The sequence below is a fragment of the Primulina huaijiensis genome, chromosome 5 (genome assembly GCF_012295235.1).
Source record: "Primulina huaijiensis isolate GDHJ02 chromosome 5, ASM1229523v2, whole genome shotgun sequence".
NCBI lineage: Eukaryota > Viridiplantae > Streptophyta > Magnoliopsida > Lamiales > Gesneriaceae > Primulina > Primulina huaijiensis.
Genome location: NC_133310.1, coordinates 18072217 through 18096644, shown reverse-complemented (window position 1 = coordinate 18096644; position 24428 = coordinate 18072217). Strand labels below are relative to the sequence as shown.

Here is a 24428-nt window from a genome sequence, read left to right as displayed (position 1 = left end):
CAAAGCACGATGATTACTAAAAAAATAAAAAATAAAATAAAGAGAAAATCAATGAACTTTTTCCGCTCCCTTAATCAAATCACTCCCTAAATCAAATCAAATCAAATCAAATCAAATCAAATCTTTTTATCCTGCAACCATAACTTGAAATCATGCAAATATGATCTTAATTGTTCAATCCAAACTCTCCCTTCCTTCGGTGGCCAGAATACATTACCAGTTCAACTTAATTATATCATATTTCAGTTTCCCTTCTACCCAAACAGAGCAAAATCTCTGATCACTTGGATGAAGAGGGCATCAGATTTACATCTGGACAATTTGCATGTATGTGCTTTCGTCTTCTCAACAAGCACCATAAACCTGCAGCACGTCTCACTCACAAGTTTTACCAATAAAGGCAAAAATGGAAAACCGGGCACTAGCCCAAATTGATGAAGTACTCCTCAGGAACGTAAAATTTTAGTCCGATAGCCTGCAAATATCCACATTCCAAAGAAGTTAAATATCCACATTCCAAAGAAGTTAGTTATGATATTAACTGTGAGATACTGGGTAGGAGTCGTGACTGGGGTACACTATGATGACACAGACATGATTGGCCATCCACAAACAAACATCAGATTCAACAACACAACGTACAATGTGTAGAGGTTGACAACAATGCAAGTGCTTGCAGAGGTAATGAGACATGTTGTGGCTAACAAATTAGCTTCATCGTGGACAGATAAAAAAAAATAACTGTGGTTGAGCTTCGGTCGGTTTCTCAGGACTTGAACAGAATTTCAAATAAAACTGGGGCAAGCATGGGTAAAAAGGGGGAAAGGAATCGATGGGGAATGTTAGCTCCCTTATTTCCTCTTAACACACCACCAGATCCCGAACTTAGATCTAATTGCATAATTAGTTCAAGAATCAGTAGAGATGACTAAGCTAAAAGAAACAAGTCATGTAACATTGCAGGAACTCTATTAGATAAAAAAATAATGAATTTAAGTTGTAAAATAATTTTGTAGAACCTGCGCAAATTTTATGTCAGCATCACTGTGATCGTCTGGTCTTCCAGCTGCATCACCCACATAAAAGGATCTACACAGTAGAGTAAATAAGTCAGGCCATTAACTTGGCATATCAATTGTACCAAAGAATGAAACCAACATAATTGGATGGTACGATTTACAGCTAAACACTATAAGGAGAAAGAGGAAGTGAACAATAACTGATTCATGTCAACGGGGAGGCGAGAATTGAATTCCTTCTCCATAATTTTCCACATCCCAGGTTTTGGCTTGCGAAAGGGATCCTCTGGTACGCCATAACTCAACCCACAAGCAATAAAAACCTGAAATGTCACTTTTCTTAATGTCTCCAGTTGTTCACGCAATCATTACTTCATCACATGCACACTTTAAAAAAAGAGGGAAAAAAAGAAGAAAAAAAAAAGAGCAATGGCCAATGAAACATAACACATTTCTGCATCAAGAAATCAAAATTTTCATGGAGCAGAAGTATGCTGTAAAATACTGGGGCTGCTATGTTGGACATACAGAAAGGAAACAGACATTAAAATCAGAGTTTTCACCATCAAAGGCCACATTTTTTCGTTATATTTCCAGCTTGATTATTTCTAAGCTGGAGCTGGTGTGTGCCAAACAACAACCAATAATGAACTTTGCACACTCATGCAAAACAAGAGGACAGACAGCAGGCATTTGAAATGCTATAACTTGTCCAAAACTAGAGACTGCATCAAGCAGATCTCTAGTCTTACAATCGAGTCAAACAGCTTTCTGTTGTCCACATTACAGCATAGGGTTCAACTGAACCTACTAATCTTGTTTCTCATATTGAACAACGAATATAAGTGGGGTTGAGAGAATTCATGATACAATAAACTCACTAATACAAAGAATAAAACAAAGAAGATTTATTCAAAATAAATCAGAACTGCTTTCTAATAGATATATTAGTGTTACCACAAGCATAAAGCAATCGATAAAAGAACATTTTGTTTCAGGAAAAAAGGACAAGGCTAACATACAAAATAAAAGAGAATTCACATTGTGAGTCAACAGAACATATCATATATGGAGATCACAAGCACACCCATCATTTAAGAACACATAAAAAATATCTTGTTACAGGAAACAGCTAACAGAAATCTTGACAAGTATATTGTAGATCACAACTGTTCCAAAGCTCTACCAAACAGAACATGAGACTGTGTATTGACAGCAAATAAACCTGAATGGGAACCTTCACAAGCTTAATGAAATTCTCAAGTCGTCCAAGTTTGGAATCAACAGCTGCCTGCCGCTTATTCTTCCAGCGGTCTATATTGGACTCATTGGTAAAAATAACCTATTGAAGAGGCCAACTATTTAGTCAACACACATTTCAAATTTAGTTAATCGCTGTAATATTGGATAATTCAAACTGATTCAGAGATCCTGAAGAAAAAGGAGCAAACCAGCTTGAAGCCATCATTATACAAATTCTTAAGTTTCTCAGGTATCGAAGGATACATAAGGGACCATGCATCAGCACCCACTCTAAGATTAAAAAAAAAAACGAAATTGAATAATCATTGTAATGCATCAGGTGATTAAGCTTCCAAAAAGGCTTAATCAATCCAATAAATTCTGGTCATATTAGATCAATCGCCAAGTGACCCTGATATGTCAAATATTATGGCATTTAACAAAGAGCTGATGCTATTAACTAAAAAGAGGCTTCAAGTCAAGCAGACTCATGCATACTGTTATTTTTTTCTGCCGCAAATAGCAGCACGCATAGAACTACTAATCTTTGCAAGGGAAAAACACTAAAAATCAAAATAGAATTTGTTCAAGGACCCTCTATAATATTATTCCATTTTGTATCAGATGCTCCATTGGTAGAATCAATGGTTCATGATCTTTTACGAACAACATGTCACAACAATTAGGCGCAGGCTGATACAGTTTACCGTACATACAAGAATCATTCAGTTCATAAAACAGTTCAAAATATCATAAAGTGCCTTCAACACCAGTAAAATCATACCTTTTCACAGATGTCTTTGCAAGACACCCATCAAAATCAAAGGCCGCAATCTTTTTTGAATCGTGAAGACCATCATCCTAAAAAAAATCCAAAAAAAGCTGATTTCCTGAAGTTGTTGGGTTACGTAGCATGAAAATATTCTAAAGTTGAGTAGTGTTATGCACACATGAACAGAAGATATGCAATTAGATTGGCAGAAATAAAGTGAATAAAAAATTTCCAAATTCAGAACATTAAATTGATATTTTAATTAGCAGCAACTTAGGGACATGTAGAGAGTCAAGAAAACAACTATTTACAGAAAACATGGCAATTGTTCTAGACTTCTAGTAACATGATAACATCATTACAAAAAAGTTTCTCAAGAGAATGAGCAATAAACCACAATTATATCAAGCATATTGTATTGAAAAAACAATATTGATACAAAAATGGTAATTCGATAGTTCACTTTAAAATCCTTGCAATTCTTTGCAATGGAAAAACACCATCATTTAATTAAGACACTTACCCGTTCAAGAAATATGATGGTCTGGAAAGCTTTCCATTTAGGCAATAACATAGCATCCTGAAAAATGAGGAAACGATTTTAAAAAACATTGTAAAAGAAGAAAATTTGGTAAAATAAATAATTTACACAATAAAATACCCAAAAAAGAACATGTAAGTTAAAGATGGTCAGGCGAGAGATGCATCATACAGTACCAAATCGCCCAAAAACAACCATAAATGCAATCTTGCTATCATGTGATGCTTGAACATAAAAAGTTTATCACTGAATTTCATACCTTGTACATGTCTTTGATATCAGAAGTGGATATGGACACCTCCAGCATTCCCCCATCCTCATATCCGAACTATAAGAAATTGTCATGTACCAGAATATTAACAAATGCATGGCTTCCAAATATCCTTGCAAATTTATTATCTAAAAAAAATTCAAAAAGTACCACAATACTTGACAGCACTGAAGGACTCAACAACTGATTATAAATATCTTAAAAAAACAACTCCCCAATTAGGTAAGATGTGATATTGGGGATCACCAAAGCAGTGATACAGGCAGAAAACTGGTGTGGTAAAGGATATACTTTTTAAGCAAATTATTCACACTGATGACATACAATTGCAAAGACAAATTTGAACTGCCAGCCACGAGAACATTTGTAAATTCTATAGAAGCTTTCTCAGTCGTTAACTTTAGATGGTAAATGACCATAACCGTAAGTTTTAAAAGACTTAAAGCCCCACACAACACCTTAGATAATCAATATATCACAGAGATGATGCACCCAAACACCCCTCAAGGTCATGCTCTATTCACTAACTAGGCCACAGGATTCCACTCTCTTATAATATAATCCAATAACTGAAGTCAAACAATTTACTATGTACAGATCTTGAATCTCCAAAAATTCTGAAAATGAAAGTGGCTTTCAAAATCTATGCATATCCAAGCTAGTTTTCATAGCTCAGCCTTTTACGTTTTTTGACCAGGAGCACATATCTAAAACAGAAAACAGAAATAAATTTCTTTACGGGAAAGGTTTTGAGAAATGGTTTAGAAAGATGAAAAGGTATGTCTAAAACTATTTTTTGAGGGATATGGTTTTTAGCATTCAAGTGAAATAATGTTTCGTCCGGTAAACATTATTAAATTATATCTGAATGAATATTTGTATGAATATGTTGAAATTTTAAAATATAATTTATTGGATTAAAATATATGTAATATGTTAAAAGAGTTATTCTGGGAAGTGCTGAAAAGTTGAATTAGATTTATGTATTTATGGTGTTTAGATCATAACCATAACCTCGCAACTTCAAAAAAAGGACAAGAAAAGAAAAGAAAAGAAAGAACAATCTGAAATGTCATAATTTTATCAGTTAGATTCCATGCTAGATAAAAAGTGTAGTTTTCTACCTTTTGTTTCTTCAACTTTCCTTGCTCCAACTCTTCCTCTTCGTCTATACCACGAACCTAATATATGTCAGACAAATGACAGTATCAAATATCTATGTCAGAGGTAGATTATATAAACAATTGAATTTTATGCCATCTTCAAGGAATGCATTTAGAAGCTCCACCAGCTGCCCCTTTTGTTTCCTTAGATATGCAAAAGGTTAGATTTCTGCTCAAACTGACGATGATAAAGCGTGACGAAGTGCAAATGCAATTAGTCTATTCGTCAGGAATCAGCAATCTTAAAATGGTGAGCCATGGCAAAACAAGCTCCTTAACATTAAAAAAGGGCAGAAAGACTTTGAACAGTACAAGGATGAAGCCTGAAGGGTCCATTAAACGATGGAAAGTTCTCCAAATCAATTTTGTAAGAGACTGATAATCATTCTTAGTTCCAAGTACGGGATTGGATTGGCATGGTCTTGACTGGGTCTAGTTCCCAAACCCGAAAAAAGAAAAAAAAACAGTGTTCATGCCCCAACATATTTAGCTTCAGTACTGAATAATATCGACATGCTACAAATTAGAACTTTATCAGTTACATTGGGCTTCGCAAAGAAGTCTAAACTATAGGCAATTCTCCGTGGCAGCATTACCTTATTTGACGCTTGAGTCACTTCATTTGCTAATTTCATCAAAAAATCCCGATCACTGCTCTGCAATTACACAGGATTGGAGAATATATAAGTAGAATTACGGATATCTTTCAAAAGTTAAATATTACTACAAACTCACTTCTTCGCAATTCAAAAAAAACCCTCCACAAAATCACACCACGGGTTAATATAGCAGACCAAATCTTCTTACATTCACAGGATATTTGCAGCAGAAATAGGGAATAAACTGAGCAAAAACAACCGGAAAATTCCATCACATGTTCACCTTCAGCGATGAGAAACCAGAGATGGACTCAGCTGGTGAAATAGAACTAGACCCACTAGGAGGAAAGCAATTCAAGTGATGCCATTTGGTCATGTCAAACCCTCGGGGGTCTTTGCTAACCAAACCCAACCTTGGAACACCGGAAGCTATAGATTTTGAGCATTTTTTACACAATGATCGGCCCGACTTTGCGTATTCAACCACGACTTTTGCTGCAGCTGGGGACGACGACATTGCTTCAGATACTATGAAAAGGAGCAAATGATGGAAATTTGGGGCTTTAGTGCTCAAGATATTTTGGTCTAGATTGGGGATAAAGACAACTTGATGCAGGGAAAATTGAATTGGGGATTCGTTTGTGATTCTAGGAAATCCTCGTTCTTTCGCGCGAATGGAACGAGGAAAGCCATCGTTACACTAATTTGGGATTGGGGCAATAAATTTCTAGCATAGGCTTTTTTTTTTTCATTGGCCCAATTTTTACAAATAATTAGAATTACATAACATTCAAAATATATATATATATATATATCCAAATAAATTTCTAGCATAGGCTTTTTTTTTTCATTGGCACAATTTATAAAAATAATTAGAAATACATAACATTCAAAATATATATATATATACACACACACACAAACAAAAAATACACACGATGCATGTCCAAAATAAAAAAAATTAGAGTAGGTCTCTTGTGAGACGGTCTCACGAATCTTTATATGTGAGACGGGTCAACCCTACCGATATTCACAATAAAAAGTAATACTCTTAGCATATAAAATAATATTTTTTCATGAATGTCCCAAATAAGAGATCTGTCTCACAAAATACGACCCGTGAGACCGTCTCACACAAATTTTTGTCTAAAAATTATATATATGAATAATGATCATGATCACTAACCGGTTAATTAATTCATTAATTTTTATTATATTTTTTTATTATTATTTGGATAATGATAATGTAATTGTATTAAATATATCGTTTGTAGAGATAATACGAGAATTTTTAAAATTTTAAAGTGGATTAGAATTGTAATTATAAGAAAATTATATTAAAAAAATACTACTTATTCAAATGGATATAGTATTTTCGTAAAACTAATTTATGTCACCGAGTCGAACCATTAATAGGTTCAAAAGCATGAAAATTGCTAAAATGTAAACACAAAAATGAGATTAAAATTAAGATTGGATTTTGCTGAAATTGCTCTGCTTGAGTTTGTTGATGATGAATTGCATAATTTGTTGGAACATTTTATGTTCACAATCTTGATTTTGATGTTAACAAAACTTATTTATTTGTTTCTAATAAGTTTACCTAGATGCGCAGAAACTGAAACTGATCAGGCTTCGAACTGATCAGTTACCAAGCTTAGACTGAAGCTATCGAGACGCAAACTGAAAGTTCCAACTGATTGATCGAACTGAATTAGTACAACTGAAGTATCAAGAGCAGTTCAAATGATTGTCCAGTTGATAGGTGGTTCAGCAGAAGACCTTCAGAAGCCCAGCCAACTGATGAAGAACTCAACTAATCAGTTCAACTGAATCAATGAAATCAGTTCAGCTGACGAGTCAACTGATTTCACCTCACCGGTTCAAGACTAGTTCAACTGACCAGTTCAGAACATCAGTTAGGAGCGAACCATTTTGCAGATACTACAAGCTTAATCCAGCTTTGCACAAAGGTACAAAAGTTATTGTACGATCAATGTACAACAGTCTTGCAAAATTATTTCAAATCTGACTTGTAAATAAGAAAATGGAGGTCCGCATATATTTCCAGGGACGTCTTCTTGTCTTTTAAAATTATTTTTTTTATCATATCATTCCCTTAAATTATATACATTGATGTAAACGAACCGAATCGATTCGTGAGTTTTTCGAGTCGGGTTGAAAATTATTTGATTTTATTCGAACACATAGAATTCAACCCGAACTCAATTATTTTCAAACATTTTTCCGAGCCGAACTCGAGTCCAAATTATTTTGTTCGATAGTTCGCGAGCTACAAAAGAGCCTTATATTTTATTAATAAATTTTGAGTCTTTTGAGTACTTGAGCAGTAGTTGAATAGTTCGCGAATATGTCTGAATCTTTCGAGTCGAAATCGAGCTTTAATACGAAGTGAATTCGAGAAAAAAAAATTTGAACATTGAATCAAGCTCAACCTCGAATAACACTAATTCGAGTCGAACTCAAGTCTTCAAAATTTTGTCATATTCAGCTCGATTGTGTTCATTTACACATCTAATTATATATTAGTTATATAGTATACATTATATTCGAATAAGTATTATTACATACTAAACTGCTCGTATATCTATTTAATTATTAAAGTAATAATAAATTCGAAAATAAGTTCAAGAAATTCTAATGTGAAAATTTTTGAGTGGCATACCGTTATTAGATGGATAGTATAATTAATTAAAATGTTTTTATACTCATTTATATTTACAAAACTTTTAAGATTAATTCAAATTTATACTTTCAAAAATTAACATTTCCGTATATTCGACTACCGGAGGATCAATCTATATATATTAATCAACAATTTGACACTTATGTTGATTGTGCAAATTCGTTATATTTTAAGAAACTATTAATAAAGTTTCAACTTTAATATAATTAACATAAGATAGATATATATTTATATATGTGTATATATATATACAATTTTGATATGATGCTCATCAACATATATATGACATAGAGTTGAACATGGTTGATGAGCATCATATCAAAATTGTATATATATATATACACACACACATATATATATACACAAATATGTACACACACACACACACACACACACACACATATATACATACATATGTGTATATATATATATGTATATATATGTATATATATATGTGTATATATATATATATATGTATATATATGTATGTATTGTGTAAGACTACCGTTTGCTCGTTATTGTTTACTTGCAGTCAAGGCGTCGTGGAAGTTTAAAATTTTTTTTTTGACGTTCAAAATGTTAATTTGAGCGTCGTATAATTTAAAACATTCATAGAATATTTAAATCTGTTTACATTTGTATATTTAATGTTAAACATCAAATCAGTTCGGGATTAGTGAAGTTGGTTATTCTTGTTAATCCCTATGAACGGATCTTCCTCATTCTTCAATTGTCAAATAAGGTCTACAATCAGATAATGAGTTCTTCTTTTAGATGGCACTAGAGATCTAAAAGATTTAAAGTCAAGATTGGATTGCCAGAATTTCAAAAATGTAGCGGTGTTGTGGCGTCGCGATGGAAGAAGGCGGCCGAATTTTTGTTCCTCAAAATATAAAGTTGCTGAAATTTGCTTCCACGAGAGAGGGGATAATTTTTGTGTGTAATTGTGTATTGTTATGTTACATATTATAAACTTTTGATAACATATCAATAAAAATACAATAACTCAATTTTTCTAGGACTCATAATCATAATCCAATTAGGATTCATTTATTTTTATTAATTAAAATTCTCATGTAGTATATATATCATGCAAAGTCAGCTCTTGATACCCATATATGTATATATATTTTAATTCATNTAGACATCTCTATAATATTCCATGAAAACCATGTACATATAGTAATAATCATTACTAATATTATTATTTAATTAGTAGATTCTAAATTTACTAAATAAATAATTATGAATTCGTTATAACCCTGATAGACGATCAGACCGCGCTAATGTGTCGAAGGTACAAATCTTGTTCATTTAATGAAATTTGAAAATTTCGAAGGACAAAATTGTCACTGATCTATTTTTGGCAGCTGTCAGTTTTGTGTATTCCTTTGCTAAAACAGACAGTTCCACTCTTCTCAATTAATTTGCAGTTAAGCTAACTTCCACAACTTTTATTATATTGAATCAATTTATAAACTCCTTTATGAGCAATATGTTTGATCTTCATTAAACTACAATCATCAAATTCAACTCCTTGAATTTGACTATCTCGACAGGAATGCAGAATCTGATACTTGTGTGACCTCAATGATATAGAGATACAGCTAGCTGTGGGTTGTCAATTATATTGTGATTCAAAATAACATTTATTCTTAATCGTGATTACTCTAATTAGTCTCATTCTTTTCATCAAACTCTTGATAAAGAATGTCAGAACTCAAGTCTTATCGTACCCATCGGATCGTGGTAAGAATGTCTAGTAGAATCGTCGTATAATAACCTAGTTATTACTGATCGTGCCTGCAAGAACCTTAAGTTATGGTTAGTATACAATACGGTCTTTTCAACTCATATATCCCGATCGAATCTGCAACCATTGATATATTGAGAGTTGCAAATGAATTCGATAATGATGTGATATATCTTTGAGTAGTAATACTGACATCGGATGTGCAAATAGAGAACCATCTTCCCTAAAACACATATCTTACTCTGACCAGAGATTTCTTACACTATTAACTCATTTGATCACATATGATATCTTTATCAGTAGGCAAATAGTGAATATTCGTTACAAAGCATTGGCTCCTACACATTTCAGAATTACACCTAACCTCGCCACCTGATGACTCTCAATGGAGTTGGTAAACGAGTCAAAGTGCAGCGTTAGTACGCAGAGCCTCCATGTTATCCCATGTCAAGGGAAAAATGGTGTACAACTACAACCGCATGCTTTTCCATTTGATAAGTGGTAATAGCTTGGAAAGTCCGAGGGAGGGTTGTTCAATATTTCATCAAATGATCATTTATCTGTATGAACGGACATCTCTATGTCCTTACTAATGAAACATATCGTTTATATCATAGATGCTCGTCTCAAGCATAAGCGACCTTTATCCTTATTTTAGGCGGCTGGTTCGACTAGGAACCTATTTGAAATATACAATACACTTCCTAATTAGTTTTATGATCTTACGCTACGAGACAGACCTCGTGGTATCTATTGTATATTCAAGAGATTTATCTATGCAGCTTGCATGAGTTTAAAGATAAATTAATTGTCATAATTAGATAAAATCATAAAATATTATTAAAATAAAGATTTTTTTTACATAAAAATCAATAAAGCTCAAGCTACAAGTTGGTTCGCTAGATACCTACTCACTCACACACACACACGCACACACACATATAAGATGTTAGTTGAGGTTTGTAGTTAACAAAAGGATTGATACCGTTTTGACTTTGTTATAATATTCCAATGCATAAAAACAACCAAAATTATCATGCTCAATCAATCGCCTACTAATATAAGTTACTTCCAAGATTTATTAGATCTTCTTTTGAACATGAAAACACAAAGAAAATAAATATGAATGTTACAGAAACAATCAAAATAGAATGAAACAAAGTTTTACGTGGTATGGCCAATTAAGATGCCTACATCAACTAGAGGGAATGTATTGATCACTTATCTGATGACAGTACAAGCAATACACCAAAAGATTTGTTCATTTTTGTTCTCATTTTTGTAAAGAAACACTCTAGAACAATTCACTCTCTATTGCTTTGCATGATTCTTGAAAGACCGCAGTTGTCTAACACAATGATCAAGTATTCCCTTATTCAATCTCCAAGTTGTTCTCTCTCTGTTTATATTTCTCTAAACATTCTCCAAGTCAACAAATATCTTAATAACCACTCATTGAGCTGCAACCATCAAACCGTTATTCTGATTTTTTTTTCTTTACTTCATTCCACTTTGGTTAAACATGACTTGAGTGACACACTCTTCACATTTCTCCACCTTTTCACCAATTCATTTAAGTCATCATTGCCTATACCATCCAATGCTCATGTTTGCTTATTCTTGATCACATTTACCTTCTCCAAGCGGCTATCAAGATTGTTACCAGTTTGTACCTTTGTGCACATATCTGCAAGATTCTACTGAGTGCTTATTTTTAGTACCCAGATTTTCCATGTCTCAATTACTGCTCTAATGAAATGCAGCTTAATGTCTATGAGTTTTCTAGTGAACAACACTTGATGTTTATCAAGTGAACAACACTTTGGCTATCTCAATATATTATCACAACTTGTAGTGATAATCCATGATCTTCCATGAAGCCTTTCGTTCACATAGCTTCCTTTATTGCCTTTGTGATTGCTATGTATTTAGCTTCTGTCTTAGTTAATGCTACCACATGTTGTAGAATATATTTCTAACTGATGGCAGTGCCATATAAAGTAAACACATCTCTGGTGAGTGATCTTCTTGTATCTACACTTCCTGCAAAATCTGAATCTGTATAACCTATCACCATTTCATCTAGTGTTTTGTTACCATCAAAACAGAGTCCTAGATCATGGGTTCTTTTTACATATCTCAAGATACAATTCATGGCTTGCTAATTTTATTTTCCTGAAGTTGCCATGAATCTGCTTATTAGACTAATAACATAGGCCAAATCTGGCCTAGCGCGAATCTAAGCATACATGATGTTGCCTACTCCAATAGCATAAGGGATATTGTGCATTTCACATCTTTTTTATTCTATCTATGGAGATTTTGATACTGATAGCTTGAAGTGGGAGGCTATGGGGCCATGAACAACCTTGATATCAATCATATTGAACATGTTCAACACCTTAAGAAGGTAACTCTTTTTGTTTAGAAACAACCTTATTTCTCTTTCTCTTCTTATTTCCAGACCTAAAATATTCTTTGCATGATCTAAGTCTTTCATTTCAAATCTTTTGTTCAATTTTGCCTTCGACTTATTGATTTCAACCATGTCTGTACGGGCCAATATCATGTCATCCACATACAATAGAATGTACATCTTTTTACCATCTTTCAGTACTTTAATGTATACACACCAGTCATATTCATTTCTCTTGAACTTTTTACTGGCCATGAAATCATCATATTTCTTATATCATTGTCTAGGAGCTTGTTTAAGCTCATACAATTATTTATTTAGTTTACATACCAAAGAATTCTTTCATTCAAGCTCAAATTTTTCTGGTCGTTGCATGAATATGTCTTCATCAAGGTCTCCATGTAAAAATATTGTTTTTACATCGAGTTGCTCAAGTTCAAGATCACGATATGCTACCAGAGATATCACTGCCTTATAGATTTATGTTGTACAACTGGTGAGAATATTTACTGAAATCAGTCCCTTCAATCTGTGAGAAACCCTTAGCAATTATCCTAGCTTTAAACCTTGGTTTCTCTACATGAATATTCTCTTCTTTCTTTTGAACCACTTGTAGCCTATGAACTTTTTATTTTGTGGTCTTGGTACTGACTCCCATGTTCTGTTTTTATTTAGAGAATCAACCTCTTCTTGCATAGCTTGTAGTCACAAATACTTGTCCTTTAAGCACATGGCTTCAGAAACACTTAAAGGCTTATCATCACTAGTGATTACAGCTAGTGAAAGTGCATAGCATACGATATCATCATACCCAAATCATAGTGGTCGTCTTATCACCTCGTTTCTTTGTCCTTAACCAGTAGATAATCTTGACTTTGAAGAGTGTGGTCTTGTCCGAATTCATTCGGTTAATCAAAATCATCAACTTCAAAACCTGATTTGGATGAGATGGAAGGTAGATCCACCTCCGTTGGAGCATCCACTAATACTTGCTTCTTTTGTAAAGACTCTACAGAGGTTGTTAGCTCTTTCATGGGAAAAGCTTGGTCAATAAATGTGACATCTCCACTAATGAATGTACTTTGCTTTCCAGGTTCAATATATCTCAACTTATATTCTTTTACACCCCCAGAATAAGCTAAGAAAACACATCTAATAGATCTAGCTTCTAACTTCTCTTGTTTGATATGTGCAAAAGCTGCACATCCAAAGGTCCTTAGGTGCATTAGAGTAGGTGGCTTCTCATTCCATTTTTCCATTGGACTCATTCATCAAAGCGAAACCGATGGAATCCTATTTATGAGATATCTAGTCGTTGTCGATGCTTCTGTACAGTAATACTTTGACAGTCCAGAACATTGCAATATGCATCTCAAACTCTCAAGAAGTGTTTTATTCATTCTTTCAGCTCAGTCGTTTTGTTAAGGTTTGTTGGCCACGATGAGATGTCTTGCTATCTTTTTGTCATTACATAAATCATCAATTTTTTTTAGCAGTATTCCAATCCATTATTAGTGTCGAGAAAGTTAAGTCCTTTTTCTAAGAGATTTTCTTTAAGTGCCAACCATGCTCTGATTTTTTCCAGTACATCATTCTTATGTTTCAAGGTATAGACCCAGAATCTTAAAATATCTTGCCCCTCCATTTGAGGAGACTCTTGAAGGTCCCCATATATCATAATGCACATAGTCAAATGGGGCTTTTCTCTGCAGAATTACCTTAGAGAACTTGACTCTGGCAGCCTTTCCCTATATACATTCCTCACATAACTCAAATGGAGTGTGCTGCTTTGTGTCAATTAACCCTCATTTGTGTAGTTCCAGCTTCCGTCTCTCACTTATTTATCACAACCTCAAATGTCACAACCTTGTTTTATCACTGTCTTGTTCAGTGTAAACAGCAAATCCCACAATTGTGTTTGCCATCATAAATATAGCCCGTTGTTCCTGATTCCTCTCATAACCACAAGGGACTCCTTGGATACTGTCAGTCTTCCTTTCTCAACTTTGAAAGAATGACCAGTTTGATCTTTATCACCTAATGAAATTATATTCCTCTTCAATTCTGGCACAATATGACTTCTTGGAGTATTTATTATGTTGTGTCATACGTTTTGAGCTTGATTGTTCCCATAACATGTATATGATAGGTCTTGATGTTTCCTAACAACACTTGCCCACCATATGCTTCCTGAAAAGTTTCAAACCAAGACATGTTGGGGCACATGTGAAAAGAACAACCGCTATTTAGAATCCAAGAATCATACTCCACTTTATTTCACGCAGAAAACACTTCAGAATTGTCGCCATCTTCTTGAACCATGGATAATTCACCTTGTTGCTTTGGTTTGTCAAGTTGTTTCTTCTTACCAGGACAATATCTTTTGTAATGAACCGATTTATAGCAGTAAAATCACTTCCCTTTGGGTGATCTTGTCTTGGACTTACTTCGAGATTTGTTCTTGGGGTTCTTCTTATCAGATATAGTTTCTGACATGCCCCTTGCAAGAAATCCTTCGTCATTGTCTTGTGTGTAAGTTTCACTCTGTTATCTGTATCCTTTGATTTCAACTCTTTCTGCACATCACTTAAAAACGAAGAATCTCTTGCAAACTTCAAAGTTTCAACAAATGTTGAATAAGTTCTTGGCAGGGAATTCAAGAGTATGATAGCCTTATCCCCGTCTTCTATTGTAATTCCAATGCTTTCAAGATCAAGGAGAGTATGATAGCCTTATCCCCGTCTTCTATTGTTATTCCAAAGCTTTCAAGATCAAGGAGCAGCCTATTATACTAATCTAGATTTTCCCTTCTTTGAGAAATTCTTGAAGACACTTGAATCTACTAAGGGCCTTTGCATCTTATTATTGTACCAAGATTGCAAACATATTGTGCCTCTAGATTCCAATGTCCCACTCTCATCAAATTTGTTGATTTCAATCTTGTTAGTCATTCTTCCAATTAGACGAATCTGCAACATGTCTCTAATATCACTTGTTGTGCAATCAATCACGTACTAACATAATTTGCTTCCGATATTTATCAATCTTATTCCGAACATGACACACAATGCAATCAATATGAATGTTACAGAAACAATCAAAAAAGAATGACACATAGTTTTACGTGGTACGACCAATTAAGATGCCTACAACCACATAAGGCAATGCATTGATCATTTATTTGATTACATTACAAGCAATACACCGAAAGATCGGTTCACTCTTGTTATCACTTTTATACATCAAACACTCTAAAACAACCAGCTGAATAATCACTCGTTGAGCTACAACCATCAAACCATTATTATGGCTTTTTTCCCTTCTTGACTTCATTCCACTTTGGTCAAACATGACTTGAGTGACACACTCTTCACAATCATGAATACCAACAACTTGTTGCAAACATTACTACACTTAATTTATTTAATCATATGTTATCTTCTCTTTCCATTTTTTTTACCTATTTCTAAGATTATTTATAATTTATTTATTTTATCATAAATAATTTATTTTGACGAATTTTTTCTATAATCATTCTATGTAATTTTAAAAGCCTTACCATTTTTTTTTTAAATTTTATCTTTATTGTACACGAGCCAAACGCGGCCTTTCTCTGCCCCTGTGAATATGACCAATAAATGAAAGGACTTCTCCAAATATACCTCAGCTAAAAAACGAGACAAGATTTTCAATTAGTTGTAAATTAGCGAAAATGGCTGGAATTTCTCAAGATTGGGAGCCAGTAGTGATCCGGAAGAAGGCGCCTACTGCCGCCGCGCGTAAAGATGAGAAAGCCGTCAACGCCGCCCGACGCTCGGGAGCTGAAATAGAAACCATAAAAAAGGGTGCGTATTCGTCATCTATAATATCATATGATATTTGTCTTCGAATATATTTCATTATCGATGTGAAATTTCTTGTTTATTTTATGTTTTTCATGTTTTATTTCTTGTCTTATGGTAAATTTATATGGTTTGCGGTATGAAATGTTGATGCCACATTAATTTCCCTTCTCGTATTATTTTGATTTGGTAAAGTTTGTTGAATTTTAGGGTTTATTTTGTGTGTCGGATTCTTAGTGTTATATGGTGATTTTATCCATGCGTGTGCTGAAGTATCTATTCAAGACCAATGATATGGACAGTATTCAATTGGACGACTTTTCTCTTCTGAAAAAAATACGAGAAATAAGGTTTTTTTCCTCAAGTTGAGGCGATGGTTACAATTGTTTAATCAAGAAGCACACGAAATAAGTTTTTTTTTCCTCAAGTTGAGGCGATGCACTGATGTTACCCTGACAGTCCTGCAAGTCTTTCTTTTGTGATGTCCTGTGTTTCGTGTGCTTCTTGATTAAACAATTGTAACCTCCTTTTCAATTTCATTTCATACTGCGAGAATTATTATGTTTCTGTTATACCCGTTGTATCTTATGCACCATTCTATCGAAGTCTAGATTATTCATTTGGTATGGATTTTTTTGACACGTAAAACCAAATCTGAACATGCCTTGATTAAAATTTGGTCTAATTTTCCCTTATACTTCCTGTTTGTGTTGTTTCTCCAAGACAATTTATTCTCTGATTCTAACTGTATATTAAATTGCAGCAAGTGCGGGAACAAACAAGGCTGCTTCAAGCGGCACCTCTTTGAACACTAGGAAACTTGATGAGGAAACAGAAAATTTGGCTCGTGAGTTGAACTTAGTTGCTTCTCGTTTCATCTTGTTGAATTAGTTCAATCTTTATGTTCACTTCATGAGTTTCGTAGTTTCATTCTTGATGTTGTTTGCATATGAAACATTTGTCATCATACGAGCTAATGTGTGAAAAGTAATGGATGTTTGAGTCATCGGGCCTGAAATTAACCCATGTAATTGTTTTTCTTCTCTGGGTTCTGCTTGTTTTTAAGACGGATGATTGGATGGACATAACCTGACTTTAAACTACACTACTTCAGCCTAAAACGAGAATAACAAGACACTGAAACAGTGCCCCTCACCCACCATGGTGATAAATGGGTTGTATTGTTTTAGATTGCTTTAAACCTACCTTTTTTCAGGCCCTCGCTTGTGGTCCATAATCTGAGAAGTCATCTTTCGGTTAATTTCTGGCTTTTGAGCCTGGGAGGCTCAAGAGAGAGAGGATTTATAGAAAACAAAATTTGTACCATTCGTTGAATACTATGAATGAAATGGCAAATTATTTATAGGTCAGATTTAACTCTTTTGACATACTCTGTTCCTATTATTGCCTTTGTGTCCTCAATGTGAAAACCGAAACAAAATGCTCTGATAGATTTTTTTGAACTCTGGATCAAGTCTTATAGGCCACAGATCAATTTGAAAACACAGAATAACCCAACTTAATGAAAAACATAGACTATGCATGCGCATGACTGGATCCCCCAAAATTCCAAAAACATGTAAGCATCCACTTGTTCTACCGCCTTTTGTATTTGTTTTTGTTTTTGTTTGTGTTTGTGTTTGTGTACCAAGCTGCTGTCACCTGTGTCTGGAGCCCTCTTCAATTTTTTCGTGTTTCGCCCTCTTGTCATACTGGTACAAGCCTTATATCCAGCTTTTGCATTGAAACTAAATCTTATAAACCTGAACTTAAACTGCAGAAACCGGGAAGAATTGAAAACTCAAATGTGATACAGGCTCGGCTCTGCAACATTTTGTAGTTGGATAACAACCCAATAGTAACAGATTCTGCTATCCTTATCCTTGTGTTGTACTCTATTTATTCACTTGCTATCCCTAGTACTCATTGTCGCTTGGAAGCCAAAAGCCTCTTTTCTTTTTATTCCTTCGGTGTTTTGAGTCATTTTAGTTTTGGACATGTTAACACTACGGGTTTCCTTGAACAGTGTGCAGAAGTGGATGGTACAATGCGCAAAATTCTGGTTCTTTCTTTAATCTGGTGAAATGATTCTTTTACTTAATACAGTGTTTTGAATATCTATTTTGTCATGATAATCAGTGAACGACTCCGTGCAACTTGAGTTATCAACATTAAAGTTCATATTGTCCTACTTTTACTTTGTCGTAGATGACAGGGTTCCCACCGAATTGAAAAAGGCTATCATGCAAGCTCGAATAGATAAGAAACTGACACAGTCTCAACTTGCTCAGGTTCGTTATTTCTCCTCTTTCCAGTTTCCATCCATTTTTCTACATCATATACAAACATGCGTAATCATGTTTGCAGTCAGCATCTAACTGGCAACTGAAATTTTCGTGATTGACTTTATTCTGCTGCAGTTAATAAATGAGAAACCCCAAGTCATTCAGGAATATGAATCTGGGAAGGCAATTCCAAATCAGCAGATAATTTCTAAACTTGAGCGGGCTCTTGGTGCAAAACTAAGAGGAAAGAAATAAAACGCAATATGGGGAATCGTCTGCGCTTTCATAGTCGACTCATTCCTATAAGTGGTGCCTATGAACGTGTCTTTTACTCGTATTTTGGCTACTGTAATCGCCGATAACTCAGATTGTCCTTAGTCTGGTATGGGTTCTCATGAAGCATGAATGTTATATATGTTGTTGAATCGGTAAAATCCTCCAAATCTGTCATTTGTGCATCTTTTCAAATCATTCTTCGATTAAAATTTAAATATATTGACAATTACCCCTACGTTACCGAATAGTGGGTCAAAACAAAAAAAAAATAAAAATTTCTATTCTATCAACTAATATTCAACCAACTGATATTCTTTATAATAAAACTTGTTATTTTCTGGGTTCTTGTGTTGTTATTCTTCTGTTTAAGAGGAAAAATAAATAAGTTTGGGTACTTTTAACACTGGTTGTAAAGTTACCCAAAAAAACTACAAAATCAAAAGTAATATAAACAAAGAATGTTGTAGATAGAAAGAAAAGGAATCATATGACGTACCAACATAGTTTTTCTAAGGCTCTTCGCCTTTGTGAACTAGTAAAATAACACAAATTTGTGCCTAAATTGCCAATTTTTTTACTCTTTTAATAAATAAGAAAAACGTTAAACGACAAAGAAACACGCTACACGATTCTTAATGGAGAGTGGACCAACTTCAAAGATCACGGGCTTTAGCAGATCCTCGATCTTTAAAAACTAACAAAAAAAAAAGTGAATAAACATAAAATATACATAGATGATTTTGGCGCTTATGCGTAATCCCACAAAGATTACCCATCTTTATCTTCTGATTAAATTAATAGTAATTTATAGTTGAAACTTGGAACCATTAAGCAAAAGACTAATAATAAAATGATAGTATATGGTTTTCTCAAAATAACTAATTTAGATAACTCAAATATAGATTTTAAAATATGTTTTCCGCAGTGTTGTCGTGGGTTTCTTGCGAAATCATGTCCATTTCTTTTCAGAAAAGGTCGCATAATACATATGAGATTGTCGTACTAGTCAATTTGTGAAACAAATTTCTTATTCGAGCCGACTCAGGAAAAAAATATTAATTTTCACTACATGTATGGATCGGATCGACCCATCTCACATATATAAATATGTGAGACAGTCTCATAAAAGACCTATAATTAATATAAAGCTATCCCAAATTATTCATAGTCTAAACAAAGAATTCTCATACATTGTCAATAAAGAGATTAAAAAAACAACAATCGATAAAAAAAACAACAATCGATAATCAAATCAGCTAAGAGGTTCAGTTAGAGTTTTGAATGCAGCTTGACTAATACGGTTCAACTTTGAATCTTCTCAAGAATGTTGACCGCCTTGACTTCATATTGTCCAGCTATAAACAAGTAAATATATGCAAATAACAACTGGACCCTGTAACAGCTCAATGATATTTGTTATCACCAAAATTTGAAATATTTTCAAATTAACATGTTTGCTCAGTGCCGCTTACCTAACTAGCATGTTTTGTAAACTACTATGTTACCTCATAGTTTTACTTAATACATACAGAGAGATAGTGACTATGTGTTCTATTGTCATACAAAAAAACCAAAAAAGATTTCTAAATTTTTGGTATTGGGATTAGAGTAAATCGAAGGTACTTCCATATCTTCATGAAAATATATTAAATGGGACCAATTGATTTGGCCAAAAAAGGAGTGTTTTAATGATCAAGATATTGACCCTTTGATGGTTAGAAATGGGCGAAGGTCAGACGAATAATAAGTTTAATTTCAATCAGAGTACTTACACGATGTCCTTTCAGTGTCTCGACGTTGTGTAGGCCAAAAGTCATGACTAGACATTCACTTCTGCCAACATTAAAAACCAAAAACTTAGCACAAAAAAACAAAGTCGTCACAAGCAAAAAGGGTACTAGGTTGCCCTATTTTCATTTGTTTGTTTGCCAAGCCATGATAAGCAAACCTCTCTATTTAAACCCATTGCACCCATGCCTTGAATCATCAAATATACTAAGAATATATACAATGCGCCACATGACTTTGAAATTCTTTGTGTGCTTCATAGTGCTCTCGGCAATGGTGGCTCGATCGGAAGCTAGGATCATTTATCCAAAGAGCATGGTTGTTTCGGAATCTTTTCGAGCCATGTTTCGAAGAAAAATAATTGTCGAGAAATACCATGATGTTGAGGGTGACGACTATGTGAACGGTCGATACAAGCCCGACCGGGCTAGTCCCGGAGGTCCCGATCCTCAGCATCACTTCATCAACATTCCAATGCATTAACCCACCATCGGTCTAGCGGAAGAAACGAGGCAAACGTCTTGCGGATAAAAAATTATATTTAATGTACGTATAACTTGCCGAAATGGTAAGTTTATCATAGAATTGCATAAATTAACAATTCCTTGTGATAATATTAGCTTTTCATCGGTTCCGTCCATTTGACAAAGTTCTGTGAATAAAACCATAGATGATTAGATTCTGGTCATAATATAATTTGGCCTCCCATCCTATAATTATAATGGGACGTTAAATACACAATAACAATAACAAAAATTGTATTTAAATATATATANAATTGCCTTTTAAATTCTTCATTAATTAATAGATTTTAATTAATTAATAATATTAAGTCAAGAATATATAATCTATTTGAATTAACTTTTAAGTCATTAATTAATTATTAATATTAATTCAATAATATATAATCTATTTATTTATATTACATATATGTTAATTGACTTTAATTAATTCAATAATATATATCATTTAATATATTTTTAGTTTATCTTTCTTCGTTAATTAATGGACTTTAATTAATTCAAGAATATATAAAAATAAATATAATCAAATCTAAATCTATATAATTATACATATAACATGATCAAAAAATGTAGTGGGTCAAAATATTTATTATTCGACAAGGATATCAAATTTCAACAAGATATAATTGAAAGACTATTCGAAAGTTAACTTCCATGGAAACACATGTGACTACTTTTCAAATGTTACATTTCTTTAAGAACAAATACCAACATCGCTGTCTTTGATGTAGACTTCAGTTGTATTCTTGAATATTAGTAAAAAAAAGGCACAATTGGACATTTATTATCAAAATAGATTATTTGTGTGTATTTGAAAATACTACATTGGTTCATATTAATTTTTAAATTGCAAAAAACAATCAGTGGATTTTGGTTTTGAATATGTTGAAGTAGTTGCCCTTCATTCAACGCTATATCATCTCATAAATGTGAAATTTGTGTCATCTTCTATGTATTTCTATTCTATGTCATTTTATATTATCTCTTGGAGTTATACTGTGTTTTTTGATTGACTTATTTTTCTATTCACTACCAACTTTTACAGGTTGAAGAGAAATGAACATTAGAAAATTTTGAATGAACTTTATGCCCTTCTTCCTTACATATGAAGCATCTAAAAGATCCCTACATGCATTTGCCATAATGTAAGCAATTGCACTCCTTGCATGATAGCCTCTCTGCAGGTTTTGGTGCTCCAGGTTGTAGTGGTTTTGGTGGTCCTGGCTTCTTCGCTTGCCCTAGGGGCTTTTGCTGCCCTTGAGGTCTAGGAGGCCCCATGTATGACTTCTTATTCGGCTGAGAATTCTGCTAGTGTTGCTGTCTTTTGCGTTGCATGTCAAAATCAATATCTTTCAATGCTTCCTCAGCTTGATATGCATAGGTAGTGGAAGCAACATAATCCACTGGACGCATCATCATCACATCGCGACGAATGGTAGGTCGAAGTCTATCCATGAAGTGCCTTATCTTTTCAGCAGGATCTCTAGCAATGAGGGGCACAAAGTGACAACCCCTCTCAAACTTCCTCACATACTCAGCCACAGTCGTGTCCCCTGACGGAGACTCATAAACTCCCTCTTCAGTCGCTCTCGAACATTAGCAGTGAAGTACTTCTCATAGAAAATCTCCTTAAATCGAACCCATGTAAGTGTGGCCAAGTCAATCCCAAGCTCCGCACCTTCCCACCAAAGGGAAGCATCATCTCTCAACATGTAAGTGGCACACCTAACTCTGTTAGCGTCTCCCATATTCAAATAACGAAAGTGAATCTCAAGAGATCGAATCCAACCCTCTACAGCAAAAGGGTCGGTAGTACCAGAAAACTCCCTCGGACCGAGCCTCCGAAACAGATCATAAATATCATGATGTGGTCTAGGAGCATGCTGAAACTGCTGCTCAAAGAAACGAGTCATGCCCTCCAGTGCACGGGTAGCAGCATTCTCATTAGGAGGTGGTGGTGCATTCTCTTGACGTTCTTCAGTATTTTCGGCTTGATTATCAGTATTAGGTGCACGTATAGGAAGCATTGTATCTGAACGTTTTATAAATTCTAAATGTAACCAACATGCATTTAAATCCATGTTTTCTAATCATGCAGCATATACTAATCCATTTTGAGCGATTTTCAGCATGTATAACATATATTCTCAAAAAGCTAGTAAAAATGTGACGTAAACATATTATTCATGTAATCATGCATGTATTAACACAAAATCATATAAAGCATATAAACTTACAAATTTGAGGCTTGACGACTGAGCTTCCCGGCAGTGACGGTGGCACAACCCTTTACAGGAACATTGATCTGATACCAACTGAAACGTTCACTACTCGTTTTGCTTAAAAAATACTAGAAATTTTTTTTTACCCTAGTAGTTCGACCGATATACATATATATACTTAAAATATTTTGACACATTTTGAAAATAAAACATCCAACTATATTTGAAAATCTAAAAGAAATAATTCAAAGCATAACATCGTCAAACATTTTCAAATCCTAACTTAGCAATAAAGCTAAATCTATCAACCTCTCAAAAACCACTCAAAAGCATAAATAAAAGTCGTAAAAATCTTTAACATAAACTTAAAATTTCATAAGTGCAGAAAAAATAGCACTGGTCCTCGGGTTATGTGCAACTTCAGTCCAGTAAGATCAACTATCAAGACCTCCACTAGCATCAACATCAACATCATACTCACCTGCATCGATCACACCTAGTGAGTCTAAAGACTCAGCAAACCATAATCTTGATAACAATTAATATGTATATAATCACATGCAACAGTGAAAATATTTTTAAGTAAAATAACATTTCATAACCATGCAAAAACATAAACATTTTTCATATCATCATAAACATATCAATTTCATCATATACGTATACGTTTTCCTTTTGTTGAATTCAGATCGTTAATTGTGACTTCCGTATTCGTATTAAAGGTCGATGGATCCATCTACATGTAACTACAGTACTGGGCGGTGGGGACATCAGCGACACGCTCACCAGTCAATTGAGCCTTGGCCTTACGAATTATTGTATCATCGTATTAGTCACAATTAATTCACTTCATTCAAAATTTCGTATTTTCATCACTTTATAAATTTCATGCATATAATAATCATTTTTCTTTTAAACCAAGTATGCAACATATCTTTTAGCGTTAACGTTTCATCATAAAATTTCATAAACATTTAAAATAATCATATTAACATATTTTACAGCATT

General features: G+C 33.9%; 2 protein-coding genes across 2 annotated transcripts; one reads left to right on the top strand and one right to left on the bottom strand.

Annotated features, from left to right (window-relative positions):
• Positions 1-144: 144 nt before the first annotated feature.
• Positions 145-6327, bottom strand: LOC140976751 (polynucleotide 3'-phosphatase ZDP-like). The gene is made up of 11 exons (XM_073441046.1): positions 5891-6327; positions 5605-5664; positions 4970-5026; positions 3834-3902; positions 3557-3613; positions 3046-3122; positions 2471-2552; positions 2245-2361; positions 1221-1342; positions 1020-1089; positions 145-475 (listed from the first exon to the last, which is right to left on the bottom strand). The coding sequence occupies exons 1-11, from the start codon at positions 6122-6124 to the stop codon at positions 422-424; spliced, it is 999 nt and encodes a 332-aa protein (XP_073297147.1). The 5' UTR covers positions 6125-6327; the 3' UTR covers positions 145-421.
• A 9802-nt stretch (positions 6328-16129) lies between these two features.
• On the top strand, positions 16130-19060 carry LOC140976750 (multiprotein-bridging factor 1b-like). Its single transcript, XM_073441045.1, has 4 exons — positions 16130-16328; positions 17089-17172; positions 18534-18616; positions 18746-19060. The coding sequence occupies exons 1-4, from the start codon at positions 16196-16198 to the stop codon at positions 18863-18865; spliced, it is 420 nt and encodes a 139-aa protein (XP_073297146.1). The 5' UTR covers positions 16130-16195; the 3' UTR covers positions 18866-19060.
• The last annotated feature ends 5368 nt before the right edge of the window (positions 19061-24428 follow it).